The 26,207-nt window shown below is 41.8% G+C and overlaps 1 protein-coding gene across 2 annotated transcripts in view; it reads right to left on the bottom strand.

Moving 5' to 3' along the window:
* Window positions 1–5,047: 5,047 nt before the first annotated feature.
* Window positions 5,048–26,207, bottom strand: part of sema5a (sema domain, seven thrombospondin repeats (type 1 and type 1-like), transmembrane domain (TM) and short cytoplasmic domain, (semaphorin) 5A) — a 117,188-nt gene continuing 96,028 nt past the window's right edge. The window contains exons 17-23 of one of the 2 annotated variants that reach the window (XR_003461587.1): window positions 16,248–16,457; window positions 14,110–14,280; window positions 13,734–13,889; window positions 11,591–11,635; window positions 10,078–10,289; window positions 7,447–7,685; window positions 6,177–6,250 (exon numbers count right to left, since the gene is read on the bottom strand). Coding sequence is in view for 1 of the 2 variants with exons in the window: in XM_027274323.1 (XP_027130124.1) it covers window positions 6,131–6,250; window positions 10,078–10,289; window positions 11,591–11,635; window positions 13,734–13,889; window positions 14,110–14,280; window positions 16,248–16,457 (914 nt within the window). In the remaining variant the exon portion in view is untranslated. Of the gene's footprint in view, window positions 6,251–7,446; window positions 7,686–10,077; window positions 10,290–11,590; window positions 11,636–13,733; window positions 13,890–14,109; window positions 14,281–16,247; window positions 16,458–26,207 lie in introns of both variants that reach the window. The other variant, XM_027274323.1, reaches the window with a different exon arrangement.

Here is a 26,207-nt window from a genome sequence, read left to right as displayed (position 1 = left end):
TAAATATATTGTTAAAAAAAAAAAAAAAAACACTGCAAAGATAGTAGGTCCTCTGTTTGTAGCCGATACTGCCATCCTGTGTGTAGCTGTTTTGAGTATACTAGGATTTAGACATATTGGCTGTATTATGATATAATAATTACAGCCATGTGAGCTGCAGATTACAGTCTGGCGAGCCGCATGTGGCATATTTTTGTGCCAGTTCATCCAACAGTTGTTGAGATATTTCAGTTTGGACAATATATTTGGTTACTGTGTTATAAACTATAACTAATAATATAGAAATGCTGCAGGCTTTAACAAGGTTAATCACACTGAGAGTGTATATTGGTTCATCAGTGTTACGGATCCTTTGAAAATGTCTTGTCAACAGAAACACAGATGGTGGTTTAGAACACTCTTCAGATAACAAATGATCATTATAGCTCCGTTTTCAAATATCTGTAATCATTTCAATCAACATGTTCAAACAATGTGATTACATCTCTCGGTTGGTTCATTCGACACCGGTATTTGCCACTGACATTGCACTTTTTGAGAGACACCTTTACGCTATTGATAGGCCCTGCTGTACTGAACACCATAGCAGTCATCAATAGCCCTTGTGAGTGGATCTAGCGCTGACAGAGCCCTTCTGTTCTGAAAGGTCTCCCTCTGCAAAGATACCGAGGAAGCGGAGCAGCGCCAGAGCAGCTGGGCACGCTGAGGAGAATCAGGGCTTGTGGGGAAGCTGGCAGGGAAAGATGGAGGAGACATAGTGGGTAATTGGAGCGCAGCGATATCCGCCATCTTGGCTCGTTACCTAAATAACAGCTTTGATTGAGGTGAATAGGCCCATAAAGGGTTGTGTTGGAGCTGATAAGCTTCAGTGTGGCTTGGCTGGTGTTGCGCGGCTCTTGGCATACACTCGTACTCTTGGCTTCCTGCAGCTGAGACCTGGATCGACGGGACGGGCACCTGGGATTCCAGATGTCTTGGGGTGGAATCTATGGTGGCATCCCTCAACTGGCATTAGCGCCTACGGTGACATTCATCCTTCAGCCTGGCGTGACGGAAGCGGCAGCGTCGAGCCAGCTTCCTATCTACCCACACATATCTGTCTGAGAGAGCGCTGCTGGAAGTTTCGCTTCCTTCTGTCTTCAGAGTTTGTGCTGGACTGCTGAGCTATCTGGAAACTTGGAAAATTACACAGACAACAACAGATGCTAATGTAATGAGCGCAGGAGTCTGAATAAGAAGCACAGTTTTCCTAGAGGATGTCAATGAAATTGAAAAATATTTTTTTCTTTAAGGACTGCAGCAAGGGCGTTATGGAGATTAGAGCTGCTTTGAAAAATCTCTCTCATCTGTTTGCTTTGAATACATAGAAATGTTAATCTGGGCTGAAGCTGCATTAAGGAAAACATACAAGCACGGAGAAGAAATACACTTAAGGGGATGCTCTAAACCATCAGGGGGTAGTTAAAGAATCTTCTGTCTGAGTCGGCCTATTTACACCCTCAAAGTAACGACAAATAAAGTGGTAAATCCACACAGCTTCACCTTGGCCTCAGGTGGAAACAGATACAGAGGGAGTGTAAGGTAGCTACACCTCACCACTGCTTTGCTGCGAAAACTCTGTAATTTAAAGTGTCTGCGTGTGAGCAGATAAACGTGTACTAGCTGTAACCCTCCCTGCTCTAGGATCACACTGCATGACAGGCATCGGTAATCACTGTTATTTTCCTACTGAAAAATAAAACACAACATTTTATGACAGCTCATAAATTGTTCAGTAGTCTTCCCTGGGGTTATTTAGTCAACATCTACTTCCATCATTTTTCCTGCCTCATACAAACATAACCCAACAGTACATTTATCACCAGGCCTTTTTCACAGACCACATGTGGTCCCGCACTTACTGTAGCTATAACTTCCTCTAATTCTCCACACAATCAGTGACTGTACACTTTTGGATAGATTAACAACTGGCACGGACTAACAGCAGCAGCTGCAGTGGCCACTGAGGACATAATTTTGGGGCATTTGTGTAGTTAGTCCTGCCGATATATTACAGTGCGGACATCATGGTGGATCTGCTCAAGGAGTTGCTGGGAGGCCAGTCTAATGCACAGTGATCCGTGTGAATGAGAGAAAATCTCGTCTCGAGAGGAAAAGGAGGTGTTTAATGGGATGTTCACGCTCTGTTACCTGCCCGACAGGAACAATCTCACTCACTCACCTTGTTTGCCACTCTGACGCCTCTGTACACAGGCTGCTAATTAACAGAGCTCCTGAATGCTTCATGAGCAAAATGGTTACATGCACAGAGAAACCTGGCTCATATTTGGAGAAAAACTATTTATAGAAAATGTGTTTCATATTCAAATCACACCATATGGGTATCAATCAAACAAACATTTCGAAAATAAGTAGCAGAGCTTTTGCAGTCTGGATGTTTATGGGTCAATACTGATATTGATAGTGTCATACAGGGACGTGTGCAGACATTTCTGAGGCTGGAACAAAAAATAAAAAATGACCCAAGCCCTGCTGCATATTTATGTGTTAAGCAGCTTGCATGAGGTGATGCAAATGTGACAAGTTTTGCATTATTTACACAGGGCATCCCATCCTGTTCATTATTAAACTTCAGAAGATTCATGGATTCCTCCAGTTTGAAGTGTGTCACATCACAGGGTTTGTTTACTTTTGCCTGTCAAAGAGTAATAAAAGTTTTCATTTGAATTCATTTGAACTTAACTCATACATGTATGTGTTCATGTATCATGTATGTAGCTCAGCGAAGAGGCCAAATGAGCAACCTTAACCCAGCTTTGTGCACATCCATGTTATCATAGATTTGAACTCATTAATTTCCCATAAAATGTTGGTACGTATACAACTGATGGATTCTATTGTATTGTCAGTTTAGTTGTTTTTGCAAAATCCATGGCCAAAATTGCACCTTAACAGACTTAACAGTTGTTGCACTGCCAAACTGACACAACAGGTGAAAACAAATTTAACTCATTTAATAGTATTTAACTTTTTTTTCATTCATATTTTATTTATTTATTTCACATCTTGTGTATTCTGCATACAGACGTCATGGTTAACTCAAAAAGTGTGACACTTAGAGACATACTAATATATTTAAAAAGTTTGCAGCCACGCTATCTGACTAATACTGAGCTAAAATGCTAAAGTGAGCGTGCAAATTATGAATGCAAAGTACATCTGATGGGAATGCCGTAGCTTTTCAGTATTGTAGTGAGTAAAGTATTTTTCTTGATGAGCGCTACATAAAAACTCCAGGGATCGTTCGGCCTCCCAAGACCTTGCAGCGGCGCCAGGAGGAAGTTTACAGGGTCACCGAGGTCAGAAGGATGCGCCATCTGGGAACCCTGATGGTAAGTTGATCTGTTTGTGGCATTCTACGGATCGCCAAAGTCCGCAGCATTCATAACCTGGGCATCATGTGTGACTGTCCACACTACAACCCATCCAGCAGATGTTTAGGATATTCCAATTTGGACCAAAGTGTTTTTTTGCCACTTCAAATAAAACCTTCTACATACACATACATAAACATGCAGATTGTTGTCCATCTCGCCTCGTGAGTCACATCTCATGACACTTTGACTTCTTTATACACATGCAAGCACTCACGCAGTCAGTTTCTCTGACAGGCACAAGCCCTGCTCTCTTGACCTTTAGTTGTGACCTTTAGCGGTCCCTAAATGCCACTTTGGCAAAGTCATTTATTGTCCTCGGCCCTGCTGTCAAAGTGGAATGTCACATGTGTCTGACTGCCTACAAGCTGCATAGCTCAACATTGCTGACAAATTCACGATACGATGAAAGTGCAAGAGGAAAGCTTCAGCACTTCTCTGCTTGTTGTCGCAGATGTTTGTGTGTGTGTGTGTGTGTGTGTTTGTGCGTGCAGGAAATATACATTATGTGTGCGTACACTAATGACTCATCAATCAAGGTTGGGAGAGGTCAGGGTGGAACAAATGGCTGTTTTACACAACGCGCACATAGTTGCATATAGAGGAATATGCACATTTGCAGCTGCTCACACCAACTTTAAAAACACACACACTTTCCTATAGTCCCTACATGTGCTCATAGGACCATGCGTGCGTCCGTGTTACTTTCTGTGTCAGTAAGTATGAACTCAAGGTAGAGAGATTGATTCTCTGGAGCCAGACAGCGCTGGGCCGTACATTGGGCTGCATCAGCACCCCCCCTCCCCACTCCACCTCCAACCAACCAAACAGCGGAGTGATTAATAACACCCCCTCCATTACCCTCTGCACACAGATGGGACGTCAGGTTGAAGGTTGATGGAGAACAGCACGGTGTGTGGTGTTACACCCCATCATACAGATTAGAGTTTGGACTTCAGACAGCGCCCCCCCTCCACCTTTACCCTGCTGCATCGCGCGATTTGTATCCTTCAGGTATCCTTCCACTGCTGCCAATGCCATTTGTCACTGCAGGGCCCTGCTGAAGACTCCTTTTAAAAAACGGGCAGAGGGAGTCCTCCACTCTGATTCTGAGTGATTTATGAAGTGCTGGTGTGTGCTTACGGTGCTGTGCCTTTACAGTGTTTTGCTCGAGGAATATCAATGTCTGCAAAGTTGTCAGAGCAAAGCACAACGGACAGAAGTGTCTCACATTTGTAGCCGAGTGCTCTATATCAGTGCTTTCACTCTCGCTTGAGCAATCTTTATATAATAAGCGGAGAAAATAAAACTTTAGATCAAAGCTTCACAAATGAGAACAAATGCATCCGTATAACACACGCTGACAAGTCTGTTGTGTACGAAGCAGTTTTTAATTTATGCACAGTAACACAAGCAAACATGTAAAAAGAGTTAGTTGCAACTGAGCCATTGAATAACCTAATATTTGGTTATACACTCTGAACAAAAAGATCTCAACTTGATGAATGGGTTTCATCTTATAGCATATGGGTAGCACTCCAGTTGGGGTTCAGGAGGATAGTCTTTGCTATGCTCCGTCTGTACAGTAAACGCCGCTAACAACCTGCTCTCACAAATACATATTGAACTCAGAAGCCAAAGAAATAGCGAACACTATCAAAATTCCAAAACATTATTTTTTTTTTACAAAAAATATAAAAAAGTACGGTGGCAAAGACTGAACTTGATGCAGGCTGATATGAATACTTTTCTGAATGCACATAAACTTTGTTTCTTTTCAAAAGGAAATGTTTTATTTTTTTTTAAACACTTGAGACATTGAATAAATGTATTTAGAAAAAAACTACAGACATAAGGCTTTAAACTTAATTTCCTGTACAGAACATACAGTATGTACCTTTAAAAGCAAAAAAACAACAAAAAAAACTAACAAAAAAAATCTAAAAAATTTTACACTGAAAGTTCAATCACTGCTAGCTGCTAGAGCCCGTAACAGAAAGAAAAACAAAAAAAAAAGTGGACAAACTTTGACCACAGACTTCAAATATCTACATCCTGATTCTAGGCCTGGGGGGCGGATATTGATCCATCTGGAGATTGCTGCAGCAGGAAATGGTACAAGCTGTCAGGCATCACGACAGTCTTTGTCATTATGACTTTCAAAACCAATCCTGAACCTAAGACCAGCAAAAACACTGCTTGCAAGTCCCCAAACCCTGGAATGCGATCAACCATGCAAAACGAAACAGAGAAAACACGTCAGATGAAGTCATGCAAAGCGGTTTTTGTGGTTATTTCCCATTCATTACAAATACAGGTTTTTTTTTATTTTATTTTTTTTAGAGGCGTCACAGGAAAGTTAAAAGGGATCACATTTCCCACAGTCTCTTCTTATTTTTTTCCCCCTTTTTGTCCACGTTGGGAAATCCAGTTGTCCGTTTCTCATTGAGAGTCAAAAAATGAGCTTTCCAAGTGTACCCCAAGGCACCTGAGAGGAAGTGGGCATTTCCCTCTGTTGGCAACACTGTGTGTCTGTGTTTTCATTACATACCAGCTGCCATAGAGTCTCAGTGGGACTATCCCACGCATGGTGTCACGAATCTCAATACAAAGCACAAAGAAAAGAATACAGTCAAAATGGATGATAGGGTTGGTGTCCCCTCTATGGTATGGATTCAGAACGGCCAATTCGAGGGTTAATAGTCATCGTAGGTGTTGAGGTCGGTGAAGTATGCGTTGGTATAGGTCTTCCCGGTAAGCTGTGGGTTGAAGTACTTATTTCTTTCCTCCAGAATCAGATTGTTTTTGTTGAAGGCCTGCGGATGGAAAAAAAAGAGATAGATGGAGAGGAGAAAGGGAGAGATGTCAGTATGGACTTGTTTGCGACACATGAATCAAGTGATTATTTAGCTCAGATGGCAAGGTAAAAGCAAAAGCAAATCCATCTAGCCCCAAAGAAAAAGAAAGAAAACAAAAAAAAGGAGCAACACAAATCAATGGGAGGCCTCTCGGTGAATGCAACATACATTTCACAGAGCAAGGTCAAAGCATTTGCAAAACAGGCTGGAAAAATGATAAGCCACCACAAGGCTAAATTATTTTGATGTCCGTATGTCCACCTCTGTCATCCCTAATACCCAGCATCAGCAGTTTTTATGGCCCTCGGATTGTTGGTCCTCTAGGACGATCTAAACCATAAAAATCAATCAAAAGAGGGTCTCTTCTTCTGTTTAACAATAAGGAAGAGCCATGGGGGCATCTTCTTTGTCCCTGTGTGACATAGTAAACATGGAATGAGCTTCTGATGTGGTGCTCAATACAACATCAGCAATTTGGCAAATGGATGTGTTCATATCCAGTCTGTTTTGGAGAGTGTGTGCTTGGAGTCCCTTGGGGCAGTGTAATTGAACACTTGATGATGCTGCATTTGCAACTGATGGATGTTTCCGACTGACACTGATAGGGAACAAGTGTGCTGGACAAAAAACTCATATATTATGCCTCTTTCCCATTATGTGATTTGTGCACAAAGGGAATGTAATCAACACTCCCACAGCCCCAGAGACGGTTATGTGTCTCTGCAGGTGGCCCCATGGCTGCTTTTAAACAGCTGTGCTGCGATGCTTGTTAGCATCATCTACTTTGTCTTCTCGCCTTAAAACCTCTTTAATTGGCTGAAGAATGATTACATTTGAGTTTTTGGCGCCGCAAACAAAATGAAACTATGAAGTGGCATTAGTGACAGAGAGGTAACAGAGGAGTGTAATAACACAGCATCACAATGAATTGTCTTCTTGCACCCCATCAAACCAAAGCTGTTAATTAAAAATAGAGGACAAAACAAGAAAGACTGACATGAAAAAAACATGCAAATGGAGAGAAACCATAGAGGGGGGGATACACTGCCTTCTCACAAGCCGGGAGGGAGAAGGGGTGGGCGGGGGGGGGGGATCGTGATGGAGGGATGGAGGGGTCTGAGCAGAGAAAGAGAAACTAGAGTCTGTACTCCAACCTGCCACACACACGAAGTGCCACAGGAAGTGGAAGGGCGGGGCACGATGGGGAAGAGGAAGTAGTAGTGGTTGGGTTCAAAGAGTTGTTGGGAGGGGGGTCAAGAGGCGGGATGTTGTAGAGGTCAGAGGTCAGTGGTTAGTAGAAAATCTCCAGGCCACGCATGGACACCCCCATGTTAGCAGAGAGAGGCTGGTGCATGGCGGGGTCGTCCAAGGGCAAGAGTACCGACACATCTGGCTGCAAGGAGGAGAGGAATGGGCAACAGTCATCCTCAAAGAAACCCTAAGACTGTCTAAAAGGAAGCCTGGAAATATAATCAACTTTACATAAAACTACAGTTTAATGGCGACTTAAGTTTGCGATCATAAACTAGTCTGCTGGAAATACACCAGTTGGCCAAGAAACCAGCATCTATTGTACATTGTGCATAATAATAATCACTAGGATCATCAGGATTCGAGCCAAAAACTTCAAAATTTGGCATCAGGTGTTCATCATTCCTCCCTATAAATGCTCAAAGGAGGCATATTATGGTTCTGAACACTTAATGGTTGAAAATTCACTGCAACATCCAAACCGTTTAGGCTCAGTAAGAGAGGGTTGGAGGCAGAATGTGCTTTTGGAAAATTAGACAGTGTTCATTTGTCATGCAGCTCCTTTTGTATCTTCCCATACACTGTCTATATTCATATTCACTGCTATCTGCAAGAGAACTAACTGAATTATGCTCGATGCTCCTGACTCTAATTGCATGACAGATGAACGCTCCTCACACCTTTATACCACAATGAAATTACATTTGGAGACGTTTGCCCCGAGCCAGAGGATCTCTTCTCTCTGTGGCGGTTTTACAAAACACTTTCATATCTGTGAAGGAGTTTTTCCAAACAGAGATCCAGGTATTCACTTAGTGTATAATATATATCTGATATTGATGTTTTCCTGGAGGAATGGAGGATATTAAACACAAACAAAAAGAGATCCCGCCGAAAGAAAGATGCTCTATTTACAGTGTTATGGTAAATTCAAGTTGACTTGCTACCTACAACAATACCAAGAGTTACTAAGCCTAAAGCTGACATCATCCACTCACTACATCAACTTTTGGTGTTTTGCGAAAAAAGTTTAAAACTCAACTGTGTGGACTTTAGAATTTAGGCTAACATTAGCAGCTTCGTTAAGCTCTTTGTTGGACTTGGGGAAGCTTACGCACCAGCAACCCCAGCCCATGTCACGTTTGACAAACACAACGGTTGTTCCTCAACCTGAAAGCCTTTTCTCGAGTCACATTAAAGTTGAAAATGTATTTAAGCAAAGCAGCTAAACTGGGTTACGTTTGAACAAAAACAACAGTAAGATCTTACATTATTCCTAATCATATGTTCAGACTTGTCTTTTACATGGATCAGCTGGTGAAGGACGGGACATTCAGCATTAGCCTCGATATGACGTATATAAGTGCATATTTTAAAAGGAGTCAGCTGGAAACACATGAAGCTAACAAGTTAAATAAGCTAGATACAGTTACATAACTGTATATAAAGCTAATAAATCTGAAAATGAAGCCTGCTTTTGTCCACATCTGTTTGAAATCAAAGACAAATTGTTTCAAACATTACTATAAATCCAACACTGTTATTTATAGTAAATTGCATATCTGCAGTTTAGGATGTAAATTAGATGCAGCAAAAAAAAACAAACTAACTACAATAACTTTGCAAATGGTCAAACTTCTCCATGACTATGATTTATGCCGTGTGGTTTTGCATATCCAATAGCTGCATATCAACAGGAAGATCAATGGGTGCCAGAGCTTTTAAGTTGCTTGCCAGTGGCAGACTATCTCAAAAAAGTAATTTGTAAGAATATTCTGAGGCAAATTCTTTTATTGGTATAATCTCATGATACCAGATTGCTTCTGAAACTTCTTCTTAGGGTAAAAAAAAAAAAGCACAGTGTGTAAAGTGGTTGAAACACCCTTTAACACAGAGCACTGGGAATCCTTGAAAAAAAAGCCCAGCTGGGACAAGTAGCTGTGGACGAGCACTAATCAACAGCTCAGCCTGGCACTGATGGCCTTGATGTATCAGTGGATAAGAGGCTGTTGGTGCCATGAGAGTAGCTGGATCTCTGTCACTGGCTCTGGTACATCTGACTGTCTGCAATTTTAGGATGCAATAATGACACAAAGAACCCGTCTAAGCGGGGAAATGTGCAAATGCAGAGTATCTTCGCTGATTACCTACCCACGCGGCGCTAAGTAATTGCATTAGTATGTTATGAGAAAGCAGTGTATGACCACTGACACAGAACAAAGTCACACACCGAGACACACAGCAGAGGAGCACACGGAGAGAGGACGTACGCACAACTGCTCATCTGTCACACGACTAGAGAGTGTCAGTGCACGGCAGGAGGTGATGTGACAGTGAGAGTCATGCAGTAAGAAGTGTATTTAATCACAACTGACACTGGTGGGAGAGGCAAAACGTTGCTCACTGACTCCGAGTGTGACATCAATTGATTAAGTCAAACAGTAAGGAAATGTTACTGCAGTTTTTGCCTCTACACATCTGGACATCTGTCAAGCGTGACCCGCAGTGAACCCAGTGCAAACCCGTCCACAGACCTTGATGGCTTCCACCGAGTCGTACTTGTCCAGCTTGTTGATGTGGTTGGTGATGCTGGTGTTGAGCGGGGCGGCCGAGATGGGGTGGATGACGGTGGCGTCGTGCGACTGCTGCTGGTACCGCTGGCAGTACGAGTAGACGAGCAGGGTAACCAGACAGCCGAGGATTGAGCTGCTGAGCCCCACGGCGATCATGTGGAAGAGGTTGAAGTCTGGAAGGAGACGGAGGGGAGGGGGGAGACGGTGAGTCTCTGTCGGTTCACACATGTAGATGTGGTAATTGAAGCTGCAATTTCTGTGGTAATAATGGAGTGTTCTGCAATAAAGAAAACCCTTCGGGACCGTTTTATTTTTTCTCTCTGGCTTCTGTTCGTGTTTTTATCGTGTGCCATTGGGACCTCCTGAATATCACATATGACAAGTGTTGTTTAACATGTACAGCATGCAATCCCAAGACATTGTACACATCAGCTATAATTAAAGTACGGATTTGTCAAATATAAATCCAGCCACTTATTCCTTTAATAAATGCTAATTTATATTTGAATGGCTCTGTGTGACATGCTGCTGTGATATTTAAGAGCTGTTAAGAGCGTAAAATAAAACGTAAAAAAGAAAAAGAAAAGCCATTTACTGTATATTCATACGCTGCTATATCAAACAATAGCTACAGATAATAGCAGTGAATACATTCACCTCCAATTATGGTAGTCTAACATAATAACTGCTATGGTTCCAGTATTATTAATGCACAATCCCTATTGAGCATCAATTCAGCTGACATGTAACTTTGCTATCAGTCTCAAATTATATACTATGTTAACCAGAGTGCAGTCCTCCACTGGCTTTTATTTATGTTCAAAATAATGTATAGGAGAGAACAATAGTTCTTCTGTTCTGAGCATCGTCTGCAGACAAGATAAATAATGCCAGTAAGAGCAGCCTGTGCGAGAGGCAAAACCCGGGGTGCAAAAAGGTCCCGAAAGCAACGCTTTGTCTTCATGTTGCTTATTGCTGAGGGTGCAGGTGCCTGTCGAAGGCAACTTAGAGGAGTCCACCAATCTGGATTGTTGCAGCTGGGCAGTAAGATGACACTTAAGAGTGATTTTATTGATTCACTCAAGCTCCAGCTATACCAGTGGAGATTGGCGCTTTGGTCTTTAAATGTTAAAGTTCAGTTAAAGTTTGTGATGGCATAAACAGAGATATTGTCTGCTGTGCTGCTTTTGAGAGGAGGACGCTGATGTTTACAGCTTGAGAAGTGCGGTGCAGTTTCAGAAAACTTGACCAACTTCACATCTTTGAATAGCTATAATCAGATCACCATTTTTCTTTTGTGCACCTTGGCACCTTGGGTGCGTTTACAGCTGGATTTATGTGCTGTCAGGCAGGACTGAAACGCTTATAGCTGAAGATGCTGTACATGTACAATGCCAGGTGTTACCCCCCCGCCCCTTTCTTACACACACACACACACACACACACACACACACACACACACACTAACAATTACCTCCACAGCGTATCTCCTCCTGGCTGGAGCGTGCAATTGAGACTTCTGACAAAGGAGAGGAAACAGCAAAAGGCAGCAGAATTAGGGCCAAAAAGCATGTACACTTACACCCCTGTTAGCATGACAAATTGTACCCTTGAAGGTGAGCGTGGAGATGAAAGCTGTACTCAATATGAAACAGATTATCGTAAAATCTGCGAGCTAATCACGGCTGTGGCACCTGGAGTGGTTTATGAAAAGTATCAGCTCTCATTAAAGGAAATGAAGTACAAGACGTTGCTAATGAACCTTAATGGACTACCTTTCCCATTAAAAGGGATGGATGATAAGGTGTAAAGGCAAATGGGTGATTCTAAAGACCCGTGAAGGCTTTTTTCATGACTATTAGATCCCTGTTAATTAATACAGAAAAGGTTACACGTTTATGCTTCAGTTAAATGTTTATTTTATCTAATAATTAATTATTTGTGACTCTTCTCCTAAATGTTTAACTTTCTCCCAAATATACGTACATTTTATAGCAGCTGCAGTGATACAATGTGAATAACATAAGCACCCTTTGTTACAGGGAGGTGTTTTAATGATCTCTGCGTGGTAGAGATCAATGCTCTCGAGTGTCTCGCATTACTAGATGTCAATAGCGTGATGCCTGTCTGAGAAGATATCAATACTAATGTGATGCGTGTGGGACAGGTGTCTGTGTGTGTACGTGTGTGTGTACACTGCTTTTGAAAAGTTATAATGTTTTTCTTCTTCGGGGTCAAAACAGGCTATTTAAACATGCTGCGGATGCACCAAATTTGAAAAAATATAAACTAAATAATTTAAAACTTTCATTCAGTTGTTGCATGATTTGTTAGCCTCTAGTATGTTCAGCTGATATTCTGTGATCCAATTCCAATAGTGCTAACCTCAGGTTAACCTTTATTTGTATGTAAGTGTGTAGGTTTTTTGAATAGGTTTGCTAAAGCAACACTTACCAACTTGTCACAGTAATTATTGGGCACACAGTCATTTTAAAAAACATCTGCATGGATATTGATCCTGAGCTAAAACTGCTGCTGAGTGGGATCTTTGTCTCTTTTTGACTTTTTCACTTGTGAGTCTGGTTGAACCTTTGCACTGGATTTGGCTCTCCATGAACAAAACTGTGAGAAAATGAGCTCAATTTGTAAAGAGGACTTTCAACAACCAAAAAATTCAGCTGAATGTTAAATCCTTTAGCTTATGACCTGTTATAAATGGTGTTTGTATGCTGTTTCAGGGTTTTTTTAAGTTTCCAATTCATTAAACAAGCAGCTTTCCACAATATACGTTTGATCCTCTAGTCTGTATGACAACAGAAACGTATTTAAGACCGCTATGCTTGAAACAAATAAAAGTCAGACAACTCACAAAGCTAACGTTATCTTACCTTATCAATTCTCTTAAAATAAAAGCCCATGGAAGCATTTAAGCACTTAAGTTAAAGTGACATTCAGGAAGTTGTTGTCAGTTGCGAACAGAAAACTCCTCCACATGATGTACTTAACGCTGCCATTATGGTTACATTAAGAGAAAGGCTGTATTATTAAAGAGCAAAACAATCACTTAAACATGGATGCCAGAAATAGTAAAGTAAGAATAGAAGTGCTTACATGATCGGACACAGAAAACAGCAGACAGGAGCCATTTTTCCCTTTCCGTCCAACATTTAAGTAAAGTAAAGTAAAACTGCTCGTGTAAGTGCTTTTTGCATGGCCTGACAAGGCTCCTAGGCTCATAATGAAACTAATATAGCAGCAGGGACGTTGGAATGAGTAGCGAGACTTCCCTTAAGTGTAGCACCTGGGTTCACGCCCCCGTGTAATCACCTGCCACACTCAGTAGTCCTTGAGCAAGACACTAATCCCCAAAAGTGCCGCCCTGTCGCTGAACCTGACCTCTGACCTGACAACAGTCCCTCAGAGGGATCAGTAACGTATTTCATTATCACAGGATTCTTGGAAATGGACTGAATTACCGCTGTGGGCATATGGTAGTGGGTGGTGTAGAATAAGTGTGTGTTTGTGTGTATGTGTGTGTTCAAAGTTGAGTTACACATGAGTGACCAAGACTTTCCTGAAGAGAAAATGCGACTGTGTAGGTGTGTGTGTGTGATCACCTGGTATGAAATTGGAGTCTGGAGAGCACGGCCTGGTCTCGCTATTGTTTCCAGAGCACTGGTTTCCAGTTGGAAACAGGACATCGCAGTGACGCACACGCATCTGGGCCCCGTTGGAGTCACAGTGGGACCACTCCGACCAGCTGGACCAGCTCTCTGGAAACGGCGATGACACTATATATCACAGCCTATCCAGTCTGCGTCAACATATGTGTGTTTGTATGAGTTGTGTGTGTGTGTGCCCTCAGCTGCGCATTAGTTATGCATGAGCGCCCTCTGAGAGACTAAAGAAAATAAGCAATGAACCTGTGATGGATTGGTGGCCGAGTCAGAGCCCTAAGCTGCTTATCGCTGAGGTGTGTGCGAGTGTGTGTACCTGGACAGGGTTGTGTGTTGCACAGTGCCTCCTCAGTGTGCAGGCCCAGGCAGATGTCCCCTCCATAAGCTGGCGGAGGGTTACTGCAGGTTCGTGTCCTCATGTAGTGTCCCCCTCCACACGTCACAGAGCACTTGGACCATGAAGACCAGCATGACCAGCTGCCGTCCACTAAACCGGGGATATCAAAGTCATATTGTTTATGTTAACACCTAAAAAAAACCTGTAAGATTTTATTAGTCCTAACATTTTTTTTTAACAAGTGTAATTGATGTAGGACATCAGGGAGTAGTCGCTACATTTCAGTCTCTTGTTTTGTAGGATAATATTCCCTTTTAGGTTTTCAAGGATTTAGGTTCCAGGTCATTTGAAAAGACAATTTCCTCCGAACATCAAGTGATTGGAAGTCATTCCAAGCCATTTCAAACAGCGATGCGTAACGCACAAATATGAGGCAATTTGAATATGTGTGTGTGTGTGTGTGTGTTTCAAAGTGACAGGAAGTGTGCTTCACACAGCTGTTACAGCAAACTCCTGAACCCCCTCCCACCCCATCCATCTCGAACTCAACAATCTCTCCTCTGATTAATAAAGATAAATGAAGCATCGCAATCCGCCGCTGTTGTTCCTTCCTTCATGTGGTGCCAAGTGGCAAACAACAGGCCGTTACAGGCCGCTTGAGAATTGCGTTTAAAGACCTGATGATGGCTGGCAGCATAGGGCAGGTAATTGAAGTTGCCGATGCTTTTTGTCATCTCACTGTAATTTCTCTATCACAAAGTGACACATACGTCGATTCCTGGCCCTCGATGAGGAATCGTCTCATCTCGGTGTGCAGACGCAAGGAAAAAAACACAGATTCATTTGTTTCCAAAGCAGATGGATGGTAGGCATAACACTCTTTTTCTCTCCTTCTCCTTCACAGTGCGCTATCGCATTTAAAAAGCACTGGATTAGCTATGGGAGGATTACAATTGGTCTACCAGCCTCAAAAATAATATCTCACTTTCAGAGGGGTGCTAATTGAGTATGCATTAGTATTCATTGCTACTAAAGCTGGGTTAAGTCTGTTCCTTTGGGGACAGGAGTGCGAGGAGTTGTTGCATCAACACACTCCAGCTATGGTATTATCAATCAACAGAATAGGCATACTACACATATTAGCATAGCGATGGGCTGCAGGAAAATCAAAGTACATTCACTCGACGTTTTACTCAGGGGGAACACTTGTGGCAACCATACAAGCAGAGGCACCCTGAATAAAACAAATCTGCTGCTCTTAGATCCATCCAAAGTCTTCATCTGCAGCTGATAATTGCTTATCCTATTAGCGACAGTGCTCAAGCTGTTGGTAGCTGAACGGCGTGCACTTTCACTTTAGTTAACAGGCTGTAAAAATAGTATTGATGGCTGTTCACCCTCTTGTGTTTTTTCACTTGCTTACAGCGTGGCAGCAGCAGCTATGAAGACAGATTGTGGCTGCTGAAGATGACGCCCAGATCCAGGTTTTTAGTGGGATACCTAAAGCCCTACTCCAGGGGGCTTGATTAATAATCATCTGAAACGACGCTCTTGCTTGTCTGCTTGGCGCCCGTGCTGGATACCAGGTGTGCTTTATGCCAAACTAAGCACTGGATTTCCATTTAGACATCTTACTTCCCTCGTCAGACAGAGTATTCTTTTAATTAGAAAGATTCCTCTCGCCGTCTTCCGCTTTGAGGAGTGTTGAAAATGCATTGTCTCAAGGCTTTTCACAACAGAATATGGCCTCCCATAGCTGGCAGAATAATTACCCAGCAATGTAATTACATACTGGAGCGCCACAGGGATTGCCTCTGATTCCTGTTGTAAATTGGGGTCTTTGTCACACCTCTTATCTGCAACTGATTTCTTTTGTGGTTCCTGATGATTTGAAAGTCATTTTGACAGTATAATTCTTTATCCATTAATCAAGGAAAATACAGAGCTTGATCATGATGTAGAGTGGTGTGTATTTATCTGTGCATGAGTAAAAAAGACAGTAAGTGACTCTAGGTCTTGTATACTTATCTCTGTGTGTCCTCTGTTTGTGTGTACAGTATGTGCGCCTTTATGACTAAAACTAGCGTGTACAATGTGTATATGTGTGTATTTCTTACCTGGACAAGGGGTTATGTTACACTCCTGATACTCCTGTGCAGGCCCCAGGCAGGTCTGACCGCCGTATCTGGGCTCAGGGTTACTGCAGGTTCTCTTCCTGCTGCGGATTCCCCGGCTGCAGTCTCTGCTGCACTGGGACCAGGAGCTCCAGGACGACCAACCACCATTAACCGTGTGGCCTGATATCCTCCCAAGACGAAGCACCTCTCCTGTTGGGAACAGAGAGGGGACAACGTAAAAAATGTAACTACTGCCAAGACAAATTCGACTGTACATCACCCTGTTGTTAGTTTTTCCTCAGTGTTGAGACAACATTTTCTCTAAAAACCTGCAGTTTTCTGGAAGAAAGCAGATGATACCTCCCTTCCTGGCACCACTGTGTGCATTTGTTTTGAAGAGTAAGAAGAGGGCAGGGAGTCAAGAGCAGCTCTTGATAACACTGCCTGTACTCTAACGCTTTTGGAGTATCAGGGTCTCTAAAATCTGTTTTGAAAGAGCAGAGCCCACTTCATGTTTGTGTTGTTATTAGATTATTTTGTGCTTTAAAGCAATTTGACAGATTTCATTATTGTGTCAATTATATCTGAAATCATAATGATGTCTGAGAGGAAAATAAAAGCCAATTCATTCATTCAAAACCATTCCTATTAGCCATGGCAGTGACTGTGACTGGCAGTGACTCTAGCGATGTCAATGGCTTGGGTCTGTCCACCACTTTGAAAGAAGTGTGTGAAATTAAAGTATTTAAGAAACTGATCGATTGATGGATTGTCTTGAATTTTGTTCAGACAGCCATTGTAACAAGAAGGTGAATCCTAATGACTTCCTTTAGCGCCACTTTGAGGCTATCATTTGTGGTTTTGATTATCTGTATGATTATATGTGACAATTAAACTTAACTTAACTTGTGAGTGTTGTACTAACATGTTAATTTGAAGCCCAAACCAACACTGTTCAGTAGGTACAGCTGCTATCAAGGCTATATATTCTTTTGTACTAGTACTCTTTCATTTAACACATTTTGTTCTGTGAAGCACAGTGGGCTGCATGTCTGCATGAAAAGTGCTACATAAGTAAATAACACTTAAAATGTCATTTTAAATGTAAAAAAAAAAAACATGATTTCTTTTTTAGTGCTTTCAAATCTTGTATGCCACGTTAAAAATGTGTGTGTAAATCCCGCACAGAGACAGATACCACACTGACGGCGTCAAAAAATCAGCTGCACAGATGTGATCCATCATTTAATTCTTCGCAGATCTCTTGTTATTCTCCAAAGACTGATTCGGCGAGAGCCTGAGTGTGCCCTGTCAACACCGCGAACACGCCCCCTCATCAAACAACATCAGCTCACTAATATTTGTACTCTCATCTGGAATGAGTCGAATAGAGGATTCCTAATGAAATATGAAACTGTAATTTCAATTAAACTATAATTACTGCATGCATTAATCAGCGCCGTAGGAATGGGCAGAGTGAGCAGAGAGGGAGAGACAGAGAGAAAGGCTTCCGGCCTTTTTGAATGAAAAGAGTGAACTCATCTGTTTGAGTGAATGATAATCACCTCCAGTGAAATTACAGTCACTGTCCAAGCACTTCTCTGATGATTCCCTCGTTCAACAGTCCGAGCCATTATCTACTTTTTCATATAACAATGAATTCATTCTGAGCTGCCTCCGCTTTGTGTCATTCTGCACTCTGCACTGCCTTTAAAGGAAAGAGCGGATTTTTGTGTTGTTGAAACAGAAAAGCAGAATCACACAGGATCCTGAGTCCATTCACTGTCATGGAAACCTTCCATTTTTGTTTGATTCTCCTTCAAATCTCTTGATTTATCTTTTTTTTTTCTTTTTATCTCATCTCACCTATTCACTCCCTCTCTTCATCCCTGTCTATCTTTCCCATTAACCTTCTCCTTGCTTTTTGTCTCCGTCTAGCTCCCTCTCTCTCTGTCCTCCGAGCTGGCCTCGTTGTTTTGTCAGCATGCTCTTTTCACTGACAGTTAGCGTGGCACGGCTGCTTTGTATTCCTAGGGAGAGGACACTGTGTTTACCTAGCCCAAATCCTCGACCTCTTCATAACTACGGCCGACCTTGGCGGTGCACAGGCCGACTCACCCCAGCATCAAGCTGGTGTGAGCGCTGACAGGCCCGTCGAGGCTCCCGCTCTTTATCGATTCCGAGCAGGCAGTTGCACGGACGGTCCCGCCTGACACTGTGACCTGTAGTCTTTATCAAGGCCTCTGTACCCCCGAGAGAGGACTGCTGTTAAGCTCTAATGGCAATAGAGTACTTTATAACCGTCTCACATCACAAGATCTGGACACATATGCACAAATGCAAACATGGACACTACACCAGTGCCGGCTTTACACACTTCGCTTGCTCAAGCTTTGGTCTGTGAACGCTCTGATATACTGTTTGTATTGTTAATACTACTTCACATGGGTTGCCCTCATGTCGCCAAAACAAACAGCGTGGCGCCCTCCCTCTTAAATAGGTAGCAACTGGATCTATCGATCCGCACAAGAACCACACAGCCGGAGAGGATTAATCCTCGCTTTCCTGACGAGCTGGGCCGAGCCAAATCTAAGAAGGACACAGCACAACATCCAATAGTCCCCGCTGCAAAGAAACTAGGACATGAAAAAAGTTCCGTCCTCCCTCCCGTTGCTTAACCTTACACCTCGCTCAAAGGCAAAATACACTGTAAACAAACTTATGGACTTGTGTGTGTCAAGAGGGAGAGTATAGATGGCCGTGTAGGTGAAGAAGAAAAAAAGGGAAGGGGGACTGACCACATAGATACGCAATGCTGTGCAATCTAGTGTAGTGTATGGGCAACTGTAAAAGAGGTGAGAAGAAAGAAAGTGAGAAAACGAGAGACGGAGGCAGCGACGGAGATGTGATGACATCTGTGAAGTGTAGAGACGACTCTGCTTTGAGACGGACGGATGTGAGAGACGGAGAGGTGGAAAAAAATCGCTAACCTTCAGCTGAGAAGAGAGATGCACTGTCATGTGTGAACATTAGAGTAACCCCGGACCACACTGAGAGGAAAAAAAAAAAAGGTGCTGCTTTCAGACTGTCCTAGATTCAGAACTGCACATTTACTCCCCATTACTCTTCCTCCCTCCTCCTTTACTTCCCCTATCAGATCAGCAATGTCTCCCTGCGGAGGAACCTATTTCTCTGTATGTGTCTGTTTGTGCATGTACTACATATTTACCTATCTATATCTTAAAAAACACACACGCGACTTTTGCATGTGTCATGTCAGATAAAACCATAAAACGAGGTTTTGCTGTGGCAAAACATGACAGCACACCCTGAGCTTTTCTGAAGTCTGCCAGGAGATGGTCGACCCAGAAACCCTCTAGAGGGACGTCCTCATGGCAGAGCCAATTAAAAGTTTGTGAGGGCACAATTAAAACCCCAACCCCGGAGAGCATGAGGGCTCAGTGCACATGTGCAGAAACATGGATATAGAGATACAAAGAGTGGCTGGCAGTTTAGACTGAAGTGGTTTTATTCACTATTTGTCTGCAACGTTTGGACTGAAAGAACAATATTAGGATCCGCATCTAGCATGAGCCATATTTGTTTACTTTGTGGCAGTTGCAGCAGGTTAAACTTCAGTTTATGGCTGCATTTCTAGACCATTAACTTCAAATCACACACTGTTTCAATCACTGCCAACATCTGACATCCAAAGTTTCCGTCAGCTGCCAAACAGCAGCCTTTAGATTCCACAAACAACCAAACCCGTGTTATTGCTTTCACAATGTTCGTGTTTGCTTATTGCTTCACTTCCTGAGAAGGTAACTCAGCGTGACTGACAATTTGCCCTTGAATGCGTCATCAAGGAGAGTGTTGAAAACGCTCCATGCTGCCTCCAAACTGCAACAAAAACACGACTGTGACGACTAAATGTTTTCTGTAATGGATTACCTTCTACATGCATGTTTCAAGTCATCACAAGTGAAATTAACTGAAACCGGCACCTGGTTGTAAAGTGGAAAATCAGCTTTATGGTATATTAAACCCATTTAACTTTAATTGGATGCTTACGGGTTTAAATAAGCACATTGCTTTGAGTAATTAATTAAATAAAATATCGGACACATTTTCAACTTTCTAAAGCGAAATTCCTCGCTCTGAATTGGACTCGACCTTGGTACATTTGCACATTAGCTCTCATAACCAGCTTTTTGTCGCTGTTTATGTCAACACGGCAGAAAAAACAAATATCAAGAAATTCAACACTAGTTTCTCTCCACTTATCCCTCTTGCCAATACAATCACGGTTAAAACAAAATACCTGCTGGTAGTACTGGCTGCAGTGGTGGGCTTCAAGTGCGCGTTTGTGGTAATTGTAGGTGTTTTCAAAAGAATGAGCCAACTCCAACAACCTGAAATTGGCAACTAACAGTACAAACAGGATTGATTTTTTTCCTCCTACCTAGGGAAACTTGCTTCCATCAAAGAAACAGCAGAAGAAAATGGAACAAAGAACATTTCCTTCTCCTTGGTAATTTGAAGTACCACAGCACTGCTCTCTCCCCTCAGAGATAGCATCCAGCCTCGTTGGTCAAAAAAAAAAAAAAAAAAAAAAAAAGCACCAAAGCGGAAAGTAAACCAGTGTCAGAGAAGACAGGTGAAGACAAATGTGTGAGAGCAGAAACTTTTCTTGTCTAAATTTTTACTGCTGAAATTGCTTGATTAGTACTGTCAAAACCTTCTGTTGTGATGTTTTTAGGAGCCCAGAGCCATAATTTAATGCAGGCACGTTGAGCAAATAGTTGCTTTGTGCCAACAGAGTAGTTTTTGTCTGACAGGCAGTCGTGTTTTTTTTTCACCTGCGCTGATTTGCTAATTTGTTGACTCTGATGTCACCAAAATCTGGGCCACTCTGTGAGTGCCATGCTGGGGGCAAATGTGAAACATGCAGTTTGTCTTTGGCAGTCCAATGGTACCCTGCAAATTTGGTGTCAAGGATAGTTGCAATAAGGTTGTGAACTCCATCTGACAGTAAACTGGGGAGAGGGCAAGGGTTACACACTTGACTAAAGTGTAACAGACAGAGAGAGACATAGAGGGAGAGCTCTTGTCATCAACAGCTTAGTGAGAGCTACAGTGTTATAAGCAGAGGTTAAAGTGGCATTTGGCAGGTGTGGAAACCCCTAACATCCTGCGTAACCCTGTGAGCTGTGACTGACTGTGGCGGGTGAATGTTGTAAGGGGTTTTAGAGTTTTTGACATCAGAAGTCTATGGAGCTTATAAACCAACATAATGTTATAAAAATGTAAGTCAAAGTCAAAAGTCAAATAAAAATGTTTATTTTATTTAAAAATAATCTCCTCCTTTAAAGTCTGTGTAAACACAATTCTGAGATTTCTTTCAAAATACATTAAATATGTTGGAAAATAGATGCTGAAAACTTGTGAAAAGACTTTAAATGATATTATTATTCAAATGTAGAGTTAGAGGTTAAAACAGTTTTTCATCAGTTTTTAGTCCAGGATTTTTTGGGCGGTCCTAAAGGGTGGCTCGATGACATGCTGAGGCCACCCTGGCTAATTTATAGATTTTCACTGGCTAACGGCCAACGGGGGGCACTCTGTAGCAGTAAACGCAAAAGTGAGAAAGACGTGGGGAAAGATTATCTGCTAAAGAAGACACTAGTTTTGATTTTGGTTTTGAACTGTCATTTTGCGCATCATGCACACACCCTCTTCATGAAAAACACACAAAGAAGTGCATATGATGCAGCTTTTAAGTTAAAGGCAATCGACCTGGCCGTCAAAGAAGGAAATAGAGCTACTGCACGTAATCTTGGCATCAATGAATCAATGCTGCAACGTTCTTTTAAAATTTAGCTGGTGCGCTCAATAGTCCGAAAAAATTACGGTACTTTACACAAACTTTAAGCTCTGATCAGTTGGTAAAACCTTTAATTTCTTTAACCACCAACAAGTTGATCAAACATCTAAAAACTAAACTTATTTTATTCCTCCACTGAAGCTAACCTTGGTGATAAAACCACACCAGCCAGTGCAGTTCATGTTAATCATCCATATATTCACTCAGTATATTATTTTTGCATTTACAGTAACAAGATTTGTTAACACACTTGTCTGGATAAGAGATGCAGTAATATCACAGTTTATGCAGTGTGTCCGAATGATTGACGAAAGGAGTGAAAAAAATGGCACCTACTGTGTTTAATTTATGGTAATATATGCAGTTAAGTGTAACAGCACATGTGGTTGTTATATACTTTTTTCAAAATTAAACCACACCCTTGAACTGTTCATCATTGTAAGTTTGTGATTCTGTCTGTCAGACTTACAACCTGCCAACACCTCCCTTTGTGGGAGATTCAACTCAGAGCTTCCATTTTACGCCTACTGGCTTTACTCCACCTTCCCCATCATCAGCGTCTAGACTCCTGGGGAATGTGTCCTATCCTCTAAATTCATGGGCCTTTATTTTATGAGGATGCGTCACAGCGGTGGACTCTAATCACCAAAGGCTTTCTCTATCTGAATAAATGCTGTTACGCATTACTTTTCCATTCTATGCTTATTGAAAAAGATGATGTGTAAAAAATTCAAAAGGGAAGAGGAAAGTACACGCCGTTTGTGCCCTGACAAAGTTTTCATATTATTCTGCAGCAGTTTTCAATAGAAACCTCAAGGACCAGCCTTGTTGTATAACTTTGCTCGACCGTGTGTTCAGTTATTAGCTCAACTAGTTCTGTTTCTTTCTTGATAAACACTGAGTCGACAACAGAAAAAGACAGTGCTGACTGTTGGGAGTGAGTGAGCTGGACACAAAAACAGAAAGACAATAAGGATGCTGGAATGGTTGCCATCCGTCAGAGACGTCCCTCAGCACTGTCCTGCGTCTACTCAGTGTCTGCTCATGACATCCGTGCGGGGAGAAACTAATCTGTCGCCCATGAGAAGGCCCTGGCCTTGATATCAGATCAGCTCAAGTGAAACACATCAGGCTGCTGACACGCCACCATTTCTCCCTGGGAAAAAATGAAACCATCACTCACCGACACAAGCCAGCAAAATTACAAACTCACAACCTTCTACAGAAATGTCTTTTATCTTTCTTTTCCCTCGTCGTGTCTGCTTCTGTCTTTGTGAGATGCAAATAGAAAAAAAAAAAACTTGGATGAATTGTCTGATTTCAAAGCCTCTTTAAGCTTGATATTACTACTGCTGCTCCATAAAACTAGCAACATCAGGCAGGCATATTTGTTTCATAGACATATGGCTTCATGGAAATCATCATTTAAACTGTTGCTTCGTGCAGTCGGTTGGCCTTTGGCTGCAGAGACAAAGTGACTAATAACTGAAAAGTTTTTTAGTTGGAGGCTGACTAATGAAAGACAGGTAGTGGCTTTCATTCCTGGCAACAGGGGGGAGGGTGAATTCCAGCTCTATACAGACTATAGCAGGCTGGCTGGTAATAGCAAATGTCTGGTCAAAGCTTAGCAACCGAAAGTATGCACAGAGGGCCTGTCAAGCTCTGAATATTTCAACATGCTGAAATGGTTTGCAGGGTGGTGCGTTTGCATTAGCCTTTTAAGAGTCGAAATGTGAGGAATGAAATAAACAGTGTGTTTATCAGCTCTAACGTGAGCTGCATGTTTGCCCACTAACTGACCACATGCAGTAGAAATCGAGAGTAACATCCAAAGACAGGAAGCACATTATTACTTAACTATAGTATAGTTATTTTCCTTATCATACATATATCATACATACTCTACAGGAACAATACTCATTTATTTACATGTCAACACTTGGTTGAGGATGCTGAATTGTAGTTTTAGCCTCAGTCTTTTAGCATGTTTTTATGTAGCTATCAAGTGCTTCTTTACAACACCTTAACTCAGGGGTGCCCCTGGCTCTGGAGGTAGAGCCGGCCCTCTACTAATCAGAAGGCAGTTTGATCCAGAGTGATCCTGCTCTTCCGGTCTGCAGTGTCCTTGGGCAAGATACTCAAACCCCAAGATGCCCAAAGGCTGTGCCATCGGTGTGTGAATGCGAGTAGTCTCTGATCAGTGGTTGGCACCTTGCACAGCAGCCTCTGCCATCAGTGTAGGAATGAATGAATGTGACATGTAGTCTTGCTTTAAAATTTTCCGGAAACATAAAATAAGGCAGCTGAATACGCTGGACTGTTTTTAATTAGCTAGATACTTACACCTGATAAAATCATCTGGAGACAGTTGTAATAAGGTCGCCGGTTAGAAATGTGAAACCCGTTTTTGTCTGTCCGAAAATAGGTCCGAAAATAAAGTACTAATTGTTTCAGAAATTACTAAGGATTTCCCCAAAAATTCTGCTCCGATTATCACTGTAAACTTCTTATATGCCATATTGACAGGCATAGCAACAGTATCCAAGAGAGAGAGTGGGATTTAGCACTGCCATTTGCATCTTTAATACATTTAATTCTGCATAAGTCTCTTTGAGTGTGACAGTCTGGTATGCTACACGGTTACACCATCTATAGAAAAACGCTTAAAGTGATTAGAGCAGTGTGCAGGATGGGGAAAAAACAACTGCCTTGTGTAAACCACCTAGTAATATTAATTTTTTGTTTAATAATACATACAGTAAGTGTTACATGAAGACATACTGTATTACTGACTGAAGAGAAAAGCCACTTAATAAGCAGAAAAACGAAGGTCATGTTTTATAAACTGACTGTAGGATTTTCTGCTTAAAAATACATGTCTATACAGGCAATTATGCAAATGATCAAATGTTTGGTTTTTCATTCAGGCATGTGAAATGTGATAAAAAGGAAAATGGATACAAACGCTACAAGAGTAATCACTGGGCGTACATGACAAGAGAGGTCTTTAAATCACGACAGATCTTAAGTAATTAACTTATCGCTATCATTAAGCTATGATCACTGATATGAAACAAGTCAGTATGTTATATAAAAGCTCATTGTGAATGCTTGGCTAAATCATATATCTCTCATAATAAAGACAGATAGAGATCTTAATATAAGAGACAACCAGACAAAAAAAAAAAAAAGAGGAGCTGGGGAGAGGTTGGGAATGTCGCAAACATATCTTAAACAACAATTTATTCTCCTCAATGATGAGGGGGATTCACTTTCCATATCTGTGCGTGCACAGATGAGACTTCCATGTATCTGTCAATAACAAGCTCCGCAACACTGAATACAATCTCGATCATCAAATGTCAGGTTTATCTGATAGTTCTGATGCTCAAAGCTACAAAAATGGTGACATTCTGCCCCAGCAGGGAGAGACAAAGAAGATCTCAGACAGCATGACAGTCGGCTTTTTATTGAGTAGCGGGGAAGTGACATCGGTGCGACAGCGAGGTAGTCTTTCAAAGTTCACGCATCGGTTTAAAATGAGAAAACAAAAAGAAAGACAGTTTTGGCTGTCCATCTCGTCCCGGGAGACAGAAAACTGGCTTACTCCTGAATGCTAAAGAAGTTTGGTAGAAGAAAATTGTTTTCTCAACAACTCTACATTCTCTAAACATATTTGATCTCACTGACAAGCTGTATATCATTAAAATATATGAAAATGAACCCGCCCATTCATAGAAACATACACAACGTGTCAACATATGCAGTGTTTATATATATGTATATATTTTTAACTGACCGTTGAGGGATGCGTTAGAAATCAAATGTTCCTCTCTGTAGTTTAAAAGTTTAAAAGTCTAAAAGTTGAATCTGTTTAAAGGAAACTTTCATGAAGGTTAAGCAACGAAAGTAAAGTAACAAGTAATGTCATTACATACCTGCATTTAATTACCTGAACTTTGTTCATATGGCACTGTTTTATAACAGAAAAGTCCAGGTTGTGTGTAAAGCTCTATTTAAAAACTAAGCGGCCTGATTCAAATAGTAAATCTTTATCCAGTGACACACTATTCCTT

Source organism: Larimichthys crocea, chromosome XXIII (genome assembly GCF_000972845.2).
Source record: "Larimichthys crocea isolate SSNF chromosome XXIII, L_crocea_2.0, whole genome shotgun sequence".
NCBI classification, from domain to species: Eukaryota; Metazoa; Chordata; class Actinopteri; family Sciaenidae; genus Larimichthys; species Larimichthys crocea.
Note: the sequence above shows the minus strand (reverse complement) of the source record. Positions and strands in the feature narration are given on the sequence as shown.